Consider the following 21,576-nt stretch of genomic DNA (forward strand, 5'->3'; position numbering starts at 1 on the left):
GGATGGAGGAAACAAATCATTGCAAGCACTCTGTAAGCTGGAAGGTGCAAGTTAAGATCTTAGACTATTACCCTGCCTTGTTTTACACCTTCCTTCTTCAATTGATCCTTACCCTCAAACATTCTCTGCCTCTCCCATCAACTCTGTATCCCAAGGTATAGCATTCAATAGGTACCACTGCCCCCTTCACTCCCAACACACACACCTGCGAGACTCTACTCTGCCTTGCTCCCCCAGAGCACTTAATCCCAGGGCTAAGATGAACTTCTGAAAGATGACCGAATCCCCCCTCATGCCTTCAAGAAGGCCTGTTCTGGCTCCATCTGACAGGTGAGAACCTTCTTAGCTTTAGAGACTCCCTGAGACACAGATATTCATCACCTCAATGATTTTGCTCAGTCTTATTTCTGCAGTGCAGGCCCATCACGGAGCAAGGGAGGCTTTGCTCGGGGCTTCCCTGCAGGTGGCGCTAGAAAAGACAGAAAAGGGCAGGCGTTTGCCACTCCCACGGCCATTGTTGCCCCTTCACTGCCAGGGTCTGAGTGAGACCCACTCCCAGGGACGCATGCATACAGGCACCCATACCTGTGGTTTGGAATAGTCTTTATTTTGTAAACATCTGTGTTTAAAATAATGAACCCTGCTCACAATTCATATACTGGACCCGAGACACAGTACACAAAGTTCACCCGTCACAGGGAGATGGTGGGGGCTCAGGAGCAGGCGGAGGGCCCGGGGGCTGGGCTGAGTCTCAGGACAGCAGGTGCAGAGGTGGTGAGGAGTAAACAGGCAGGAGCACCTGCTCCACAGTCCGGGCCTAATGCCAGACCCCAGGCCACCTCCTGGACTGCAGACGTTAGGGGGGAGAGGCCGACTCTGGTACCCGCTGAGTGTAACTGCACCCTAACAGCCCGACCCTCTCCCCGCTCCCACACCTTCCCCAGCTGTGGTCCTAGAATGGGGCCACTCAGGCCACAGACTCTCGACCCCCTTGGTTTCCCTTCCAGAACCCCCAGCACACAGTTAAGATGGAGTTCCTCTGTGCTGAGGGGGTTAGGAGAACGGCAGCAGTGCTCTGCCTGACCTTCAGGGACAGCTGCGACCCTACGCACAGGGTGAAGCCAAAGCAAGTAGACTTCCCCTCCCTGCAGTCTGGGCTGAGGGCTGGCACTGCCGCCCTCCCCACCCCCAGGGCGATGCTGATTCTGTCCTGACACCCGAGGAGTCCTCAAGGAAGCATCCCTAGCCGCACTCCTGACTTCATCCTGGAGTCAGCTCTCTACCTTTCTCATCGGACTTATAACTATTCCTGCCTCCTTTTCCTTCCACTGTGCAACCTGTCGCCCAGTCCCACGTCCTCAGCCACCACCTTCTGGTTTGATGAGAGTCTGGAGGAAAGGTTTGATGATGTCATCCCCCCACTTTTTTGGAGTAAGGAAGTGGGGCTCTTAATCCTTCACATGGGTGTGCCCTGAATTTTGGTCCGTAGTTGGTGAATGCACAATGCCCAGTGGTTTTTTTAGCTCCAGCCCCAGCCATGCAACACGGCTAGTGTGTAGCTTGAGAATGGTCCTCCTGAGGAAGGTGGGGGAGGTGCCCTCCTAGGGCGGGTAACTCACTCGTTTCTTCCCTGGGCTCTGCAGGGTTAAAGAACTTCTTCCTGAACAAAGAGCTCTGGAGGAGTCCTGTTCCCTGCACCGTGGGTGGCCACAGTGCCCACGGGAGGGGGGCGGCTGGCAGCCCCTCAAAGCTCCCCCTCAGGAACTAGAGGGGCAAGATGAGCACTCTGTCTAGCGGGCCAACGAGAACAGAACTGAGCAGGGCCTGCTTCCCTTTCTCCCACCAAGTCCCTGCTCTTCTGCCATGAACTCTGGGTCTCAGGAAAGCTTTGGGCTGAAGGCTGGGTTCTGTGAAGCCCCACCTCTCACCAGCCAGGGAGTTGTGGGGAAATGCTCTTCTTAGACAAGAACCGGAAGGTGGGGCCCAGGGAGCCCATGTTTCCTTTGGTTTGCGAACTGCTGTCCCTGGCTCACTCTCCCCTGCTATTAACTCGATATATAGGAACTAGTCCTTCGTTTCCCAATGCTTCTCTTTCTGAGCTGGCTTGTCAGCCACTCCCTCGGGGCTCTCCTTGCCCCTGCAGTGCCCTCAGGCTTTGGTTCACGTCTTTAAATTCAAGAGCCCAGGTGGGAGAAACTGTGTACACACTGCATGGGAGGTAGAGAATGGAGGTGATTTTTTACCCCTGCCACCCCTCATCTTTTTTTTTTCTTCTCTGAAGCACCTGCCTCCAAGCTCAGCTCCCCGAGAGGCAGGTGGGCAGGTGGGCAAGCAAGGCCAAAGCTGGAGTGGAAGGGGGCGGCAGGGAGAGGTAGCGCGGCCCCAAGTGAAGGACCGCGTTGGTGTTTCCTTCCTACCTTGGTGTTCCACTTTCCCAGGTCACAGGTGGGCAGACCCATGGCACAAGAACGGGCGGGCGCGGGGAGTAGAGGATGGGAAGAGGCACCCATCGCCTTTGGCCCACTCACAAAGCAGGGTGAGGGTCTCCCAGGAGCAGAGATGGGACATCCCCGTGAGCCTGAGTCCATTCCCTCGGACGGGGTCAGGAGGAAAGGAAAGGAAGATGCTGCGCCAGCAGCCACAAAGCAGGCCGCACAGGGAAAAGGGCTTGAGGGGACAAAGAGAAGAGGGGACACAGAGAAGAGGGAAGAGGAGAGAAAAAGCAGACAGGAGACAAGATGCACTGAGAAGGAGCCTTAAAGTGGCCTTGACTCCGGACGGGCTGTTGCCTGGGGAGCTGGGCGCTGCGGATGCTCAGGCGCACCTGGGGCTCCGAGCGGAGCAGGCCTGCAGCCAGGGAACGGGACTGAAGATGCCACTCCAGGGGCAGGGCTGGGGCAGAGGCTGCTCCCAGACGACAGCCTGGTCTCTCCAGAGTCGCTCTCAGGGCCAGGTGGGGCGGGGGGAGCAGCAGCTACTGATATTCCATGGGGTCACCCGAATGAGAGGAGAAGCAGGGCAAAGCCCAGACTCCCTGTCTGCCCTTAGGCCTCCTGAGGGGAGAGGGGACTTGTGGGCGCTCCACGTGGGACCCTCAGCACCAGCAGGATTTGGAAGAGTTCACTGGGCCCTCAGGTTTGCTCTCATCCTCCTCAAGCTCTGCCAGCACCAACTCATTGCTGGCACGTGTCCGGAGACCGTCTAGCTCCTTCCTATGGGCCTGCAGCACCAGCTCCGTCAGACGTGTGAAAGACTGGGGGAAGACCAGGGGGCACAGGTTAGTCCGGTCTCTCCTCCTTTCCCTCTTGCAACCCTGTAATGCCCAAGGGGCAAGGTCTCATCTCATCTTGGGTCCCAGCTGCCACCTCTCCCTCTGGCTTCCCCACTCCGGATGTAGCCTGAGACAGAGGGCAGCTGGGCTTCAGAGTCCTCACCTCTTTAATGTTGAGGTTGGTGCAGGCACTTGTTTCGTAGAAGTCCATGCCGTACTCCTTAGCCAGCTGCAAGAGAAGAACATTCCTGAAAGGGAATCAGTAAGGGAAGGGAGGTGCCCATAGTACCAGGCACCTACTTCTGCCATTGCCCTCACAGCCCAGGCTGTGTTGTGACAACTTCTCAGAGTAGGTAACTTCTTGGCTGAGGCTAGGAGCTCCTTCTAAGACACAGGCTAGCGAGCACATGCACACACACACATCATATATCAGAGTCACAGATACCAAAATGTTGTGGCAATATGGCAAGTTAAAGAAAAGCCTAGGCTTGGGAGTCAAAGAGGCCTGACTTGAATATCAGTGCTGCCACTCAGCGGCTGTATGACGTTGGACAAGATATTTATTCTCTCTAAGCCCCAGCTTTGTTATCTGTTAAGGGGGATGACAGTGTCTGTTAACCAAGGCTATGAAATGATTAAATGGGGCCACACACCTCCAAGCGCTTGCTTAGTGCATAGAGCGCTCAACAAACACTATTACTGCAGTAGGGTCTGCTTCTACCTTCAAGTCCTTCAATGACTAGGTAGTATTTTTTAATAGTAAAAGAAACCATCAGTTTTATCTTCAGTGCTAAAGGAATGCTATTGACTGAAGAGGTAGGAAAAATCTCTTGAAGCCCTGGGAGTGGATGGGTGACTCTTGTTCTGGTGGTACCCATCTCTCCTTCCGTTCTCTGGGAGGGTGGTCTCCCTGAATGCTTGACAACCCCTCAGCACCCTCCTTGTACCCTCTCGGCCCCCAAGGCATCTGACTCTGTGCCCTTCACTCCTTCCCTGACCTCCCTACCTCTTGCAAGTGTGAGGAGGACGGGGAGTGGGCGTGGAGGGGGTGGACGACTGTGAGATTGCAGCTGCACCTGCACGCTGTCAGAGAGTCGGCAACTTGAAGCCCTTCCTCACCACGAATACCGGGATAAGCTTGTAAGCAGAGGTGATTGTGCCCTGGGGGACTTAGAACCGGGAGAGTTGCTTCCCTAGAGGTCTTTGTATCAGGACGGACCCCAAATCACTGTCCTGAAGGAGATAAAGCCAACTCTCAAGGATGCAACTCACCCAGTGCCTTAGGCTACGACAGGAGGTGTAAGGGTGCCTGATGGTGCAGAGAGAATCCTGGGTCCCAAGTCTCAGGACTGGAAGGTAGCAGAAATCCCCAGGGATGGATTCGTCCAGCTCACTCCCACTTACCTGCTGCCCTTGCTCTCTTCCCACCTGCCGTTTCTGCTCTTCGTCGGCCTTATTCCCTATGAGGATCTTCTGGACACCTTCTGGTGCATACTAGGGACAAAGGACAGGCAGAACCACCAGTGAGTGCTGCCTCTCCCTCCTCAATAGCACCAAATCTAAGAGCCCTAGAGACAGGGTGGGCTGACTGGGTGCAGGTGCCAGGCTCCCCCAAGAACCATGGCTGACCCTAGAGGTCCCACAGGGGTGTCCATGGGGACAGCTTAGGGAAGGAAACACTCTGGCTAATTCCGGTGCTTCCTTGGACTGGACGACTAGTATCTGAGCTGGAAAGGGCATTGGGCTTGAGTCCAATCCCTCATTCTACAGATAAGGAACTGTGGATGCCAGAGAGTTCAAATGGCTTGCCCAAGGCTCCACGGCTTTCATGGCAGAGTCCTGAGATTTCAGGAAAGACTGTTCACAGGGCAGGCTCTGACCTAACTCACTTCTGGGAAGAATCAAGTCTGGCAGCACACAGAGCGCGGAGGGCAGGGCGGCTCAGCTTCCTCCCCATGTCATGCTCACCCGGAGGTACTCCCCCGGGCTGTGGAAGCGAGGTTTCCCGGTAGCATTTACTCACCAACCCCGGGAGCTTCGGCCTTTCCCACCTGGCCCTCCCTCTGCCTTCCCCTCTGAGAGCCCCCCCTCTCCCGGGCCCTGACAGGGAGGCAGCATCTCCTACCTCATCCACATCACTGACCCACTTCATGATGTGCTGGTAAGAGCGCTCGCTGCTGATGTCGTAGACTAAAAATATTCCCTGAGAGAGAGAGAGAGAGAGAGAGAGAGAGAGTGCGCGCGCAGGAGAGAGAGATGGGGGAGGTAGGTACACAAAGGGAGAGTGCACAGTCAAGGGGCCAGAAGCGGGTGTGGAACCTTAAATGCTGCATCCCCCTCTCCAAGCTCTCTGCTTAGCATAACGAGGACCCCTCAGCACACAAAAATATCTTGTTCTGTCTCAGACCCCCAACGCTATTGCTTCATAGGCCCCCCACAGAACTTCCCACCACATACTTTGGCCTGGGTCTTTGGCCCAGGGTTGGGGGTGAGGGTAGGGGACCCGGTGGACTGAATGCTCAAGGAACAACCAATGAATGAATGGCTGACAAACAACTCAAAGACTGCCCCAAGGCTCCCCTCCCCAGCAGGCAATCCTAGGGCCCTGTCTTGGGGGCGAGTGGCACAGACCTCTCAGACACCAGAGCCAGGAACGTGGGTGGGAGCATCCCACCTCTGAACCCTGAAAACAGTGGCTCACCTGGGCTCGTCGATAGTACTGCTTGGTGATGGTCTGATATCTCTCCTGCCCCCGCTGTGTCCCTGCAGTGGAAAGCCAGTCCCTCAGAAGGGCAGGGACCACAGAAGCAGGTGAGGGAGAGGAACAGGAGCTGGGAGACCCGGTGTGCATGCAGTTAAACTGGGGAGCCGTAGGGTGAAAAATCGGTGGGGCTTTGGTCTCTAAGGGGATCTGAACATACCTGATTCTGCAGGGGAGACGCCTGGCCACCCAGTGCTGACAGGGCTCGTGGCGCCTCGTCAAAATACGTCTGCACCAGAAGCCACAACCATGACTGGGCCTTGACAACTCTCTAGAATGTGGCCAGTGTGGCCAGACTGGTTGGAAGGCTACACCTCCAGATCCTTAAGGGACTCTGAAGGCAATGCCCATACCAATCTGAGACTGGGAGACAGCTCCCCTGGTCGGCAAAGGCAGTGAGTGCCTCCAGGAGCGCAGGCCAGAGAGCCACAGCAGCCCCCTGTGGCTCCTTGTGGGAACTGCACCGTACTGCCCGGAGGAACTCGCACCAGCCTCCCACCCGAAATGGAATGATGGGGTGCAGAGCCCTCCTCCTTCCAATCCTACCAGAAGGCGGCACAGCCCAGGGACCAAGCCTTATTCTAAGACAAACCCACAGTGGTTAATTTGCCAATTCTTCTAATTCCTATTTTTTGGTGACTTGTGGTTAACCCTGCAAAGTGTCTTGAGAACAAGCTGGGAGAGTAAGGCTCATGGGCGCAGGAGATGGGCCCTGAGACTTGTGTCTCTCTCCATCGATCAGGTAGCCAGTTGTCCCAGGTGAAGCCCAGGATTTGACTCACGGCAGTGACAGGCAGGGGACAGCCCAAGGGCCTCCCCTCCCACCCAACTCACCAAATCTGTATCCGCACTTTGATGCCGTCTACCTCTATGGTCTTCATCTTAAAGTCGACCCCTGGGGAGAGGAAGAGAGTGGGAGAGTCAGGGACTGAGAACCCCCAAGAACCGACCAAGACGGGCCAGGGCACTCACGCTTGAAGGACTCTCCTCTGGTTCACACTGGCAGAAAGATGGCATGAGGCAAGGGCCTTCTTGAACCAGAAACTGACCCCAAGGAATTGTCTGGGGCTTTGAATGGGGCTTCCCTTCCCCTCTGAGCTGAAAGTCGCCAGCAGTAAAGGGCCTGGAGGCACAGGAAGTGAGTATCAGTGAATACGAGGGAATCCACTCCATCGCTGCCTCGCTTACCCACACGTGTCTCACTCCGTTCAACGTCTGATGTCTCCCTAGTTACACTTCCGGAAGGAATTACTGCGTTCTTCCCTCCTGGGCCTGGGTTTCTCTCTCCCTGCCTTATTACCAATCAGGAGGGGTGACAGTGCTATGGGGCACGTGGGGGAGGCACATGGACCCTAGAGCGAGGAGGGCTGTTTCCACTCCACGGGGTGTACGACGCCCTCGGCACCCAGCAAAGGGGCACCAGGGAGAAGGCTGGTGGATCTGCAGTTGACTACCTGGTTTACTGTGGGAGGCACTGCTGTTTGCCAGGAGCCTGGGCTTTGAACTCAGGCCTGAGCTTGAGTTCTGACTCTAGCCACTTAACTCATAAGTCAAAGAAGTGGGCACTTCACTTCCCTGAGCCTGCATTTCTCATCAGCAGAATAGGGATATTACCAATCGTTTCAGAGCGCTGCTGAGAAGACCGTGTGGTGTATGGTGCCTGGCACCTGGAGGCTATTCAATCGACTGCAGCTCTCGTTGTGCTCCAGCATTGTCTCAGTCCCAGTGCGAGCTCTCGAGTGACTGCCAGTGACCAGAGGAAGAGGCAGTGGCCCAGCGTGTCATTGGGGGAGGGAGAGGAAGACAAATGGGGTTCTCAGGCTTGAGGAGCTAAGCTGCCACAGCTCATGGGACTCATAAGGGATTTGGCAAACCAGCCGAGGACAGAACATGTATTTGGGGAAATCTGCAGCGAGACAAGTCAGCACCCCCAGCAGCACACGCGCTGGAACCTGAGTGATGAGCCGAGAGGTTTTATCACCGCACCTCTCCTCCGCTCTGACTGTGCCCAGGCACCGTGCCCGGTGATTCAGGAGCTGTCTCTAGTAGGTTAATTAAGCTTAAGTCTCCGTGCCCTCCCCAGAGACAAGTCAGGAATGGGCCTCGTTAACCAGTTTTGGGGGTGGAGAACGTGGGAAGGGCAGAGTCCGGGACTGTTCCCAGGCTGCGCAGCGCAGCCCTGAAGACCCCAGAGGGGCTAGAGTACCCCCGTGGCATCCATTCCACTCAGCATCGGTCCTTTGATAACAATAACGCTTCTCCCCTTATCTATCCTATCCCCAGCTGTCCACAGATTCAGACGGATTAAGTTTAGGCCCTTTCTCCCACCGTCGAGGCCAATCATCATTTAATTAGAAGGAGAAAAAGGTTCGGAACGGACAACCTAAACGAAATCGAATTGGTCAGACGTGAATCATTCTCGCTGCCCACGCTGATTCGTATCTATGGAGCTGTACTTTTCCAAGCGGACAATGCCTGGCAGCCACTCTTCCAAGTGCACTGAGAGGTGAGGAGAGGAGGGTGAAACAAGGAGGGGGCAGCTGGCCTTGGCGGGGGCAGCTGCATGCTCACGCCCCGCCCGCCCCGCCAGGCAAACCATTGTCAAGAATTTGCCTCTCCTCAATACCTGGCATCAAAGGGAATGCAAAAAATTCTTGTGTTTTTCATGGAACAGTGCCTTCCGCCCAGGAGGACCAGCAATCTGGTTCATTTTGGAATAAACCTAGCTCGTCCTCACACTAGCTCAGCAAGCCTGGTCAAGAACGGTGCCTTGTTTGTGCAAAGCGATCACAAAGGGGCTAGGGGTGGAGATAGAAGGTTTTACGTCCTTTATTTCACAAACTTCTGTGGGAACTTACTTTGTGCCCTGCACAGTGCTAGCTGTAGAGAGTGGCAAAATGACATATGGTCCTTTTGGAGCTTAGTGGGAAAGAATCCCAGGCCCAGGGAATGACATCACCACCCTAAGGTCGGCACAGCCACAGCAGAGGCCTGTTGGAGGCCACGGCCCACGCCACCCCCTCACTGTTTCTGGAGGGAATGATGGGGACTTGTATGTTAACTAGGCACGGAGGCCTTAACTGCACTTGGTTTGCCGTTTCTCTGTAGGACCTTGAGAAGGGCTGAGCTGGGGGAGGAGACCCCAACGCCAGGGGGACCTCCCGAAGACTGAAGGCAGGCTGCTACCAGGGGCAGGGCAGACGACAGAAACGCAAGGACCCTGCTGGTGCAAGCTGGGCTGGGATTCCTTCTCCCTCCTCCTCCACCTCTTAGCTGTGTGGCCGGGGATCGAGGCCGAAGAACTCTGGGGGGCTCATAGCACCCCCACCATCTTGTAACGTAGGCCCTCCCGACCACCCAATAAAATTTGTTTTAACATCTCTGAGAAGTCAAATCCTCCAATTTTGTCTCTTCATAGGCACTAAGGAAGAAACAGAGAAAGTCTATGCCTTCTGCCGGATTTTCCTCTTCCACCCACTCCCCATCTTTTTTTTTACATTTGAAGATTAACGGCCCAAGGATCTTCTAGTAGAATCTATTACCGTTACTCTACTCCCACACACTTGGTCTGTTCCACTGGGTCCACCCTGGCAGTCAAGCCCTGGCCCCCTGGGCCCTGTGCCCACCGGTGGCCCCCTCTGTGCCCCTGCGTGTCTGCTGGTTTCTCCCATTGCCGAGCACGGCAGGATGAAGTCACAACACTGGCCTTGTTTAGTCGCCTGCAGACACGTGCTTTGTCACCTCGGCTGGCCCTCGCAGCTGCTCAGCAACCTGTTCATTCGAAGTGTCTTCGCCCCTCGCATCCCTCGCAGCTACTGTCCTCCCACTGAAGGCTTCAGCCCCAGTGCGCCCCTCCCCACAGCTGGAGGCATTCAGGACAATTCCTTGCCCCTGTCTGACGGGCCAGATGAAGGCTGCCTGTTGAAGCCTTTTCTCTGAGGCCCACCTCACTTCCTCAGAATTTCCCTGTGTTTCCCACCTTCTCTGGGAAGGGAAGGGTCCTCTTCTCTTCCCAAGTCTCCCCCTCAGCTGTCCTCATCAGCCCCTGCTGGGAGCTCATCCAAACAGTTCCACCCCTGGCCGTTGCATCTTCAGAACCCTGGCAATGAGAGAGATTCTTCATCCACCTCCACCTGCAGCGTGCTCTCATCCTGGCTCCTCCAAGGGAGCACATCTCAAACTTTAAGGTGCAAGTAGATACATGGGGATTGGGTCAAGATGTGGACTCTGATCCGGTAGGTGGTAGATGAGGCCTGAGATGCCACGTTAAGGGCCGAGCTGACTGCCCCCAAGGTCCAGCAGTGGAGGGGCCATGAAGACTGTGGAAAGAAGGGAACAGGCACATCCAGGGAAAGCGCACTCCTTACCCTCGCTGTCTGTCTCCGGAGAAAGCCCCCCCGGAAAGCAGGGAGGAAGTGCGGCTCGGAGAACAGGGTGGTGTGGTCATCCAGAACACAGCCGTGAGGTCAGGGTGTGGCTCCAGCCCTGCCTCTACCACGGATTACCTGTGTGGTCTTGGGGAAGCCGTGCAGCCTCTCTTTAATTCCGTTTCCTTGCCTATCAAACGGGGGTGGCAGTCCCTACGTCAGGGAGTTTTTGTGAGGACTGTGCATCGCACAGGGCCCGACACACAGAGCTTTATTAAATGTCAGCTCCCCTGGGGAAGATGAGACGAGGGGGACCAGAGGCCCAGCTTGGGGAATGAGAGAGCTGGGGGGGGGGTAGGTGGGCTCACAGTGGGGAGGGGAGGCAGAGAGCTAGCACTAAGCTGGAGCGTTTTAACAAAAAGAGGAAATGCCACCCACCAGGGAGCCCAGATGGTCCCCAGGAGTCCGGCTACGACCTAAATTCCAGCAAAGCCAGGCTGTGCCTGTGGGTGGGCCAGCACCTCGTGGGTTAATGTCAGGTGCCAACCTGCCTGTCTGCCAAGTGCCACATGCTTCAAGTGGAAACAGGGCTCTTCTGGGTGCCAAATTATCGCCATGATCGGCCACAGCCCGAAGGACCAGCAGCGTGACCTGAGCCTTTTCAGGAGCAACGAGATGCCATGACAGGAACAACCTAATACACCTGAAACCCAAGGCAGACACCCAATCCCTGGAGCCACGCCGGCTCCGGTTACCACACCCGGAAGGCCCGGGGCCTCTCCCCCACGAGAAACCAGCATGTGCTGGACATGTGGGATTCACGCGGGCTGTGGCAGGAAGTCACCTCCAAAGAGGTCACCCTAGCAACCCCAGGACAAGTCTGGGGATAGGCGGGCCCTGCGGGGAGGTGGCGGCCTGACTTTGCCACCCCAGACAAGGCATCAGAGTGATCCCCGTTCAAAGCCACCCCCTCTCAGCCAGAGAGAAGACCAGCGGCACGTGGAGACCCATAACGCCATTTCCCCTAACTGAGGGACAAGTGAGAGGAGGAATACCGAGGGGAGCGAGGGAGGGAGAGCGAAGAGACAAAGCTCAGGAGAAGATTCAAGACAAGGGCTTCTGGCACACAAATGCCCCTTGTACTAGGTGAGGGGTTAGGGGACAGCGTCTTTACCCTGGACCTGCCACCTGCTGCATCCTCTTCCTCCCTTCTGCCCGGGACCTTCAGCCTCACTGTCTGTGGGACTGACTACACACCGACTGACTTCTTCCTCCTGCCCAGGTGCAGACTGACGGCCCCTCAGGCCGGCTTCATCCAGGCTCTCTGCACAAGGGCTTAGTCAGCCTTCGCACCACCTTGCACTGGCAGTGATGGGAAGCAGAAACGAAGAGAAGACCCTGGTCTTTGGCTGGCAGAACCCTGACCTTCCAATGCCAAGACCATGTTTTAACCTCCGGGGCACCAGGGCCAACAATCTGATTAGGATGCCCATCCATAAGAAAGACTGGAGGGTTCAGAATACACTCTATCCCTCTTTTTTTTTTCAAGATGCACACACATGACCTCGACACAGGACAGTGGTGAATATGGGGTCCAGGACAACTCCAGAGGCTACCCCCTTCGTATAAAATCTTCAAGGGTTGGTCTTTAAAAACCCAGGAATCCAGGGGCTCTTATCATGTAGGAGGGCTTCCCAGTCACGCCCAGACTCCCATGAGGCTGGAAGGAATGCACATCCCCAGTCCCTGAGCCCCAGGAACTCCCCACTCCAGAGCCCCCAGTTGTGAGGTGGCCCTGGAAGATCTCTCCCGCAGCCTGGCTGAGCTAATGGGCATCATCTGACACCAGTAGTGACCCCGAGCAACCGGCAAGACTGACCTTAGCCTAAGATACCAACCCCTCGTCTCTCCACACAGCAAAGAGGACCCACTCACACAGGGATTGAGGGAGCATGTTCCTGCTCCCCCCTACATCTGAGCTTCTCCGGCGTGTCTCTGAGCAGAAGAGCTACAAGCTACTGGAAACAGTTCACCTTTCCAGGACTTTCGCCCTTTCCTCTAAGTCCCAAACATATGTAGCACAGTGAGTCTCTCACTGTCTTAAGAGACCCAAGAAACCAATAGGGTTTGTGACTTCTCTCAGGGAAGAGCAAAAGTCCTCTAGGAAAACGCATCCATCCATTCATTCAATTTATTCTTCATTCATTCATTCATTCAAACAAACAGTTATTGAGTGCCTACTATGTGACTGAGTGGAACTAAGCTTAGCAGACACAGCAGTGAACAACACAGAAAGACCCTTGTCTTCAGAGAGCTTCTATTCGAGTGGGGAAGCAGATCATACATAAATAGTAAGTAATTTCAGAGAGTGCTGTGTTAGGAGGCAAAAGCAGAATGATGGGGAAGGCAGTGGAGAGATGTGTGCAAGCGGCTTCAGATCAGCTGGTCAAAGAAGACCTTTTAAAGCAGGTGACATTTGAGCTAAGACCTGAACGACAGGAAGGCACCAGCAGGGAGAAGATCTGAAGGATCAGGGGCCCAGGCAGGGAAAGCAGCAAACATCCCTCAGACAGGAATGCATTTCACTCGAACTTACAGTTTCTCAGAAGAGAAAACCAAGAGGCAGCAACATTATTCCTTCCTTTGTTATAAAGAGAAAAAGCACAGCAAGGCCCCTCCCTTTCCTCGGATCCCGTGGGCACCCACCCGCACACGTGTACATGTGCATGCATGTGCACACACACGTACACTTGTTTGCAGGCTCTGGCCTGAAGAAGGCACCAAGAGACTTCTCAAACACTAGCAAGGCCAGATTGAGGGCTTCGCACCCCCCACTTTATACCTCTACACTGCATGCTCATGTGTATAAAGCACACTATTTTTGTGTACATAGTGGGCACACAATGTAGGTGCTCAGGGCCCTGACTGGTGTGGCTCAGTTGGTTGGGTGTCATCCCAAAAAGCAAAAGGTCGCTGGTTCGTTTCCAGGTCAGGGCATGTGCCTAGTTGCGGGTTCATCCCCAGTGGGGGCAGGTGTAAGAGGCAACTGATTGATGTTTCTCTTCCTCTCTTTCTCCCTCCCTTCACCTCCTCTAAAAATAAACAAATAAAATCTTTTTTTTAAGGAGGTGCTCAGGAAACTGTGGTTCCCTTACCCTCGCCATGTCCACTACTGCATGCACGGACCTCCGTGGGGCCTCCGTGCCGTGTACCGTGCGCTCCAGCTCACCCTGTCCCCCTCCGCTCTGGCAGACCCCGCCCTAGGCCTCACCTGCATCAGCCTGCTGCTGGGCGGTCAACAGCGCTGACCCCTTGCTCCTTCCCCTCTCCCCAGGCAGGGCCACGCTGACAGGCAGCACAAAGTTTAGGGAGGAAGGTACTGAAGCCAGGAGCCTCAGGAGCAGACATTTTGGAGGGGACAGGGCCTCCAGATGCATTCACCCTCACCAAGAGCCTCGAGAGGAGTGGAACTGAAGCTGGTCTGCTCAGGACCTGGCCGCCACCAGCTGGCCCGGCTGGGCGGAAGACAGCGCCTCCTCCCCACTGCTTCTCCCCGGGGGAGGCCTCCTCAGTCTCCAAGGCCCCACTCAAATGTCACTTCCTCTGAGAAGCTTTCACCAGCCTCCCCAGGAGGAGTCTGTCACTCCTCTGTGATTCCAAAGCATTTTGACATTGCTTTTGCACAAAATTCTGGTTGTCTGTTTGGAAGCCTGACTCCCCAACTGCATTGGAAGCTCCCAGAGGGCAAACTAGCATCCTATTCACTTCATATTCTCGTCACCTGGTAGAAGGTAGATACTCATTACATATTATTCAACAGATTGAATAAATGAAAGGAAAAAATGAATGAGTGAGCCAGGGAGTGAATAAATGAAACCAGTGCCTGCCAGGGGAAAAGAAGAGTGGACAGAAAACTTTAATCAGGAAGAGCAACGAAGAATGCCAACGGCCTGGCCCCTCTGTAGATCACAGAGCCCTGGTCACTGAGTTCTCAGTAAAAATGTTGTCAAAGTAGTAATACGAGGGCAACACTCAGGGCTCATCCTCAAAGGCCCCCCAGCCGGACTCCTCAATCACACCCAACCACCCCCAGAGGGACGGTTCAAGGCCGGCAGCGGAGGCACAGCTGCCCCTCCATCCCAGAGCCCTCACTCACATGGGGCCGGGGAGGCACCCGTCCTCTTCACTTTGGCTCACGGGAGGTTCTGCCTGGCACCCGGTGGAAGGGCCTTCCAGGACGAGCCAGGGCATGCACAAAGCCAGAGTGGAGACACTGGAGTGGCGGAGGAGATTCAAGTTTGGACAACCTGCACTCAACGCGTGAGTCATCACTCATCTCGGGGCCCCATTTTCCCCGGTTATAAAATAGGGCTGATGATTAGCTGCTTCCTTGTCCTCGGGAGGACTTACACGTCCAGGAAGTTCTGTGGCCCCCTTGACAAAGCACGCTGCCCAGGCAGAAGAGCCAAGGAGAGGTCAGAGGCCTCCGCAGAAAATTGGCAGTTTCACAGGGAAACAGGCACAAATATTAGATTACAGAAGAAGGCACTCTGAGAAGAGCTGGCAATCGGGGTAGAAGGGTAATGGCCAAATATCGACTTTCATGTTATAAAGCTCATCACCAAGCTGTCTGGGGAGTGGGAGGAGGATGGGGGGAGGAGGAAGGAGCAGGAATCAGGGTGCTCAGAGCCGTGGGCGAATCTGCAGAGCTGTGAAGGTGGCACAGGTGCACAGAGCAGCAGAAATGAAATCCTCTGAGGGTTTCCGAGCCATTATCAGGGATCACAACCTCGGGGAAGGGAGTGGGCAGAACAGTGGCCTGAGGGAGAGTGACACCTGGCAGAGACCAGCGCCTTGGGCCAGACCCACCCCCAACCCCTCTGGGGTCACCTCTCTCCCTATTCCTTCACACCTGGTCACCAGCTCTTCCTTCTCAGCCCCAGGGCTGCCAGCGCAAGGGGGAAACTGGCACAGGTGTGGAAATGAAAGCCAGAGCTACTCCCGTGCTCCCTGGGAAGTGAGATGACGGTGCCCTGATTCCGTGTGTGCCGTTCACTGCTCTGTCCCCGGCTCCTCACGCAGCCCCCGGCACAGACCGGCGTTCAGTAAACGGTGACCGGTGACCGAATGCATGCGTCTATTCATCTCTGCAACTTTTTATAAGCTAGGGAAAAAAATAATAATAAACATATAATAAGAGCAGCTATCATTTTTTTTGCCTCTGTAATCTTTACAACAACCCTTAAGAAAGGTTCTGCTATTATCTTCAATTTACAGATGCAAAACCCAGGCACAGAGACGCTAAATCAATGTCTGAGGGTGGCAGAGCAAGCAAGGCCACGGGAATCTCATGCAGCTCATCTGTGCTCTTTTCTTTCTTTTTTTTAACTTGTTTTTTATTGATATAGTTGAACTTTACAACAGTGTCATAAAACAGTACAAACAGAGCCTTCAGATAGAGGAAAAGAAAGCAAATTTAAATATGTTAACCAGACTAAAGCATGTAAAAGATCCAATGATAAATACATTAAGTAATAATATGCTAATGGTATCTAATTTACCCACTTCACATTCTGTCACAAAACTATTAGTAAACATCCGTTCGAAATTTGGTGAATGGACTTGATTTACATACAAGGTGTGGCACACCCTTCGCCTGTGTGTGGTTACCTTCACTGGTTGCACCGCAGCACCCTCAGAGAAGTTTGGTGCTGGTATATATTTACTGCCTATAGTGCAGTAGCTAATGGCTAGAAATGCATTCTCCTAATTTCCCCCATGAACTTAGAGAGAGCATTCATGAATTAACAGCACGGGTCCCTAAGGGGCCCAAATTCCTTACTGTTCGCATTTCCTTGTGTGCTCCTTTCATTCTACTCATGGCGCCTCACCTTCCCTTCCTTTCTTGGGGGCCGTGGGAACTGCTGGGAGGAGACCTGTCTCAGGCCACCCAGGCGCTGGGGCAGGGACCGGCCCAGACCTCCCACGGTGCCACACAGCACAGGCACACAGCACCTCAGTCTGAGGCCCACAGACCCTAGCACCCAGGCATTGGCCTGATTCCAGGACCTTCAGATCTCTCCTCTGTGGCCAGCCCCCGCCCTCTTCCTCCCCTTCAGTTGCCCACATGTCCTTGCCCCAGGCGCCCAGACTCCAGTTCAAACAGAACTTCCTGAGAAAGCAGCCCTGAAGCCCCAGTGGTTCAACCAGCTGGACTGGAAAGTCACAGAACACAGCGGGCCGCAGCTGAACGTGGCCTTCAAAGCAGAAGGTGCAGAGACCAGGGGCAGGTGTACTCAGGGAAGACCGAGGATGGGCAGGAGAAAGTCAACTCATGGGCGGTCCCCCAGCTGCCACTGCAGAATGGAAGCCCAAAGTCCCAGCACACAGATGTCTACATAAGATAGGACCTCTCAGCCCCTCCCACCCCCTCCTGGGTCTCCCTGCCTAGGCAGGCAGCACACATCACCTGAGGCCCATTCAGAAGTCGCCAGGTTGCTCAGTGGGAACTGAGAACAGGTGCCGGTGTGGAGTTTGCAGTTGGTGCCCCGGGAGGGGGCAGAAGGGGCTGAGAGGTTCCTCTGTGCCTGGATACTACCATAGCCCCTGACTGGTCTGCTGCGGCAAGTCTGGTCCCCTCTCCTGGCCGCCACCCTGAGTGCCGTTTTCACCACATCAGAAGTTGCTCAGGAACTTCCTACACTATTGTGAAGGCTCAAGTTCCACCCCCCTCAGCCAGGCCCTCAATGCCTTCACTCATTCATTCATTCATTCATTCATTCAACATTTATGGAGATTGTTCCTGGCCGTGCACTAGGACTATGAAAACACAGAAGAATAAGATTTGGTCTCACCTTCAAGTTTGGGAGCAGAGAGATAAACAAAGGAATGTTCTCCCTCTTCCCCTAAAACTCCTTCTGTTCCGACCAGACTGCCCAGAGTCCCATGAACACCCACTGAATTCCCACCTCTGTTGTCTCTGCTGCTGCGACACCATCTGCTCCTCCCCCAACAGGAGCTGAAATGCAGCCCACATGCGGCGAGGCCCTGCTTCGGCTTCCCCTCCTCCTGGAGTCGCCCCCCTGCTTCTCCGGCCTCCTCCAGCACTTGGTTGTAGCAATGGCACTCTGGCTGCCTCACGGACCGTCTTACCTCATGGTTTAGACGCTGACAACGACCGGGAGACCTTCATAGACAGTAGCAATCGTGATCACCATGGATCCCCACCCTGGACGAGCCTTCACTAAGTGCTCACAGGTACGTTATCTTGTGGCCAAGGCTCTGTCTGTCTTGCCTCCCCAACTAGATGACAGGCCTCTGTGAGCAGGCGAAGGTGCAAAGCAATTCGTCTCTAAATGCCTCGCACGGTGCTTTGCCGTGAGTGTTCAATTGATTTAACAGGTGAGACAGTCTTGTTGGGAAACAGCAGAACACATTAGGGCGCTGGCTGCCCGCCTCTGCCCCACATCATGGGACCAGTGGCACAAGGCCAACTGCAGGGCCACCAGGCCACCTGCTGACTCGAAAAAAGAGGGGTGGTCAGCGCCTCTCTGGGAGGTCCCCTCACTGCTCCCCTGCAGACCAGTTTCCCGAATGTCACAGGCTCCTACAGGAAGGGGCATAAGTAGTAAATCACAGAAGTGGCAGCCTAGGTGATACCAGCATGGTCCAAGAATCTGAACTCTGTCTTGGCACTGCTTGGTGAGTTGGCCCATTTTCTCCATGCACAAAAGCAGCTCCAAGGAAGGTGCCTAGATCAGTGCCAGCAAGATAAAAAAACGTGCCTTTAGACGAGGAGCAGCTTGAGAGAGGTGACGTGCATTATTCATCTTGGAATCTCCAGGTCTCAGCACCGAGCCTCCCCACAGGACACGCGCACCATTTCGACCAGATAAATGAAGGACTATGACTTGGTAGTGCCCATTCCCCTGGCTCCTTAATTTGCCTCCTGGCTGCCCCTTCCTTCTCTATGGAAAACTTTCTACATCCAGAAAAGGGAACAGCTTTTTCTGATCATCCCGCCCTTTCCCCAAGTCTTAGTCAATGCTGAAAAATACGCCCAAGATGAGGTAGAATAAGCTTTCAACGAGAATGCATTTAAGAAACAGACTTTAAAAGGTTGATGTGAAGAAAGACAGGGTTCTTTCTCTTCCACAGAATCCAAACTCCTAAACAGTCCTCTGCAGCCTGGGGGGCAGGGGACGCAGCCATCAGAAGCTGAGAAAAAACTAGGAGAATGGTCTCCGGGTTTTAGGTCCATATACCAAGGGCCTTGTGGGAACCGAGGGGCTGGGATGCTGTACAGACATGTCCGCCCGTTCACGGATTCTCCTCTGCCCACAGAGTGGTCGGCCCCAGAGGGAACCTGAGGAAGTCCCTGTGACCTGGACGGAAAGCATCACGTTTACCTGTCTAGCTGGAAAAATGTCTAGGATGGGGGAAGACAAGGCAGAAGGTATATTAAGGAGAACGGCTGGTGATGAGCAGTATGGGGGTCAGGGGCCTACGGAAAGAACAAGCCTCAGAAGGGCCATCTCGGTATGGCAGAAACGGCGGTTCCCTCACTTGTCTGTGGGGAAGGGGGACACGTCTCCTAGGGGAGACTAACTCCCCCACAACACTGAGCAGGAGCCCAAGAGCTTCTGAAGAGAGGTAGAGGAGGAGTAAAGCTCTCCAAGGAAGAACTCCGGTCACTCCTAGGGCTTGCATGTGGTCAGGATACCAGGGTGCAAACTCCTGCTCTTCAGGTAAAAGCCAGGGGCCCCCAGGCTGCCCACCGCCCCCATTGCAATAGCTCTGCAGCTCCCGGCACCAGCCCATCCCCCCAAATAATCTCGGAAAGTTTCCTTGAGTGTTAACCTGCTGCCTTTTGCCCCCACACCGAACCCACACCTGTCCTCATATCCCATCTGGCTTCTCAGCCACTCCCTTGCTCACGCACAGGCCCTTCCCTAATGCCTCCTCTTCCCTCGGAGCCTTCCCCAAAGGCTTCCTCTCCTGGCCTCTGTGTCCCACCCATCCCTCTGAGGTGTCTCTCATCCAACTCCTGGACCTTCCAGGAGTCTACCTTACAGCTTATAAGCCCCTAGGAGGTCAGTGAAAATGGTAATGACACCGGCATTATTCTGTTTCACCACATGTTTCAGTTTGTGCTAAGTGCTTTTATAAACATTAGCTCATTGATTCCTCACAACGCCTCGATAGGTAGGTACTATTATTATTCCCATTCTACAGAGGAGAAACTGAAGGTCAGAAGCTTAAGTGATCCTCAAGGTCATGTTGCCCCGAAGTGAGGTCTGTCTGACAACAAAGACTGCCTCTTAACTGCGAGGCCCTGTTCCTCCTGGCGCCACCTGCTCTCTCTTCCCTCTTGGCAAGAAGCGTGTGTTGGGAGGCAGGGCAGAAGCTTCAAGAGTAATGGAGTGCTAGGGCCCTGGCTGGCGGAGGGCGACCTGGGCAGTGCTGAGGCTCCTCTGGACACCAGTCAGGGGACCTGTTAGATGTGGGTGGAATTCCCTCAACTTAGACCTCCCAGAAGAGGCGCCCCTCAGAGGGAAGGCCTCCATCCCCTGCCAGAACTAGTGATCCCATCAGAGTCCTGTCTGGGATGCCACGAGGCCTGTCCCTCTAAGCACAGGCTCCACGTGGCCGGATCAAGGAGATGTATTCTCTAAGGTGGGTCCTGCCTGCCTTCGGACCCCCTGTCTGGACAAGTGGTCCTGATGTTCCTCAGCCTCTTTCAAAACGGGTGCTTCAGTCAGCTGCTTTCCCAGAACTGGCTAGTAAGTGTCGGTTTCGCAGAACGTGGGCACCTCACCTTATTTACGCCCTTCTCCAGGTGTCCCACCTTGTGGCTTACCTTCACAGCTGTGCCCTGGAAACTCAATCTCTTTGGCCCCTCCCTCCCTTCCTCCCTTCTTCCCACTCCAGGCTCCACATTGGGTCACCCCTGAACTGGGGGTACCCAGTGACTCAGTGACTTGGCTCCACACTCTGAACTCCTCACGCAAAAGCTTTAATCCCCTCCACCCTACCTGCGGGTGTGGGGGTGTCATTTCAGTGGTTAAGATCCTGGCTGCCCCAGCTCAGGGTACCCAGGCCTACACCCGCCCCGGTTGTCTCGGCTTCGGTGGGAAGGCTTCCCCAGCGCGAGCCCGGAGAACCCATCTCCAGTCACAGACAGCCGCAGAGACCCCTCACCTCCAAGAACCGAGGCTCAGGTCCCCAACCGGCGGCCCCCTCACCCAAGGATTCATGCGTTCGTCCTAGCTTCTCGCCTCCCCACCTTCAGCGGATGAGGCTAGCAATTCCTCCCGGGCTGGGTGGGGAAGGGGCCACGGGGCAGGTGGTGGCGGGGTGGGGGGCGCCCCTCGGCCACCGCCCCTTACCGATGGTGGAGATGTGCGAGGAATGGAACTCGTTGTCGGTGAAGCGGCACAGCAAACAGGTCTTGCCCACCCCGGAGTCCCCGATCAGCAGCAGCCGGAACAGCACATCGTACTGCTTCGCCATGGCTGGGGCCGGAGGAGTCCACGGCTGTGGCGGGCGGCGGGCTCAGCCCCGCTCAGCCGCTGCCATCGCGGCGCGCGCCTGCCGGGGAACACCGCAGGCGGCTAGGAGGAAGGCGGGCCGGCCCCCGCGCCGGCCTCCCAGCTCCAGAAGTGCCGGGAAGCGCGGTGCGGCGGGAGCGCAGGGGGAGGAGAGAGCCGCGGCCGCCCCCGCCCGCCCCTTCCCCTGCGCCGCCGCCGCCGCCCGGAGAGGGGGCGGAGTGCGCGCGCTGGAGAGCCGCGACCCCACGGCGCTGGCGAGGCGGCTGCGCGCTCCCCTCCCGCGGGGTGCGCGACCCGGGAGGGGCCCAACTCCCTCTGAACTCCTTCTCGGCCCCCTTCCAACCCCCTTTTGTCGGAAACCAAACCCCAGGGAAAACATTTTTGGTTTTTCTGCGGACATTCTGAATGGGTGAGTTGGCGTGAGCTCCCACCAAGCCCACCTCTACCAAACTCGGCTTTTGGGTCTCATCTTTTCTCCCCACATCCCATCCCGAACCTGCCAACAGGCCAATTCTGCCCCCACCCCACCCCGCCTGCCCCGCCAGCACCCCCAGCACCCCGCCCCTTCAGAAGCTTGGTGCAGGGGGCAGAGGGTGGTCCCCACCTGGGTTCTTCCCCGGTCGAAGG

The 21,576-nt window shown here is 55.5% G+C and overlaps 1 protein-coding gene across 1 annotated transcript; it reads right to left on the reverse strand.

Moving 5' to 3' along the window:
- Window positions 1-586: 586 nt before the first annotated feature.
- RAB15 (RAB15, member RAS oncogene family) lies at window positions 587-21,051 on the reverse strand. Its single transcript, XM_028505411.2, has 7 exons — window positions 20,788-21,051; window positions 6,867-6,927; window positions 5,973-6,054; window positions 5,397-5,474; window positions 4,676-4,765; window positions 3,435-3,500; window positions 587-3,253 (listed from the first exon to the last, which is right to left on the reverse strand). Exons 1-7 carry the CDS (start codon window positions 20,909-20,911, stop codon window positions 3,095-3,097), a joined length of 660 nt encoding a protein of 219 aa, XP_028361212.1. The 5' UTR covers window positions 20,912-21,051; the 3' UTR covers window positions 587-3,094.
- Between the last annotated feature and the right edge of the window lie 525 nt (window positions 21,052-21,576).

Source organism: Phyllostomus discolor, chromosome 1 (assembly GCF_004126475.2).
Source record: "Phyllostomus discolor isolate MPI-MPIP mPhyDis1 chromosome 1, mPhyDis1.pri.v3, whole genome shotgun sequence".
In the NCBI taxonomy this organism is placed as follows: Eukaryota; Metazoa; Chordata; class Mammalia; order Chiroptera; family Phyllostomidae; genus Phyllostomus; species Phyllostomus discolor.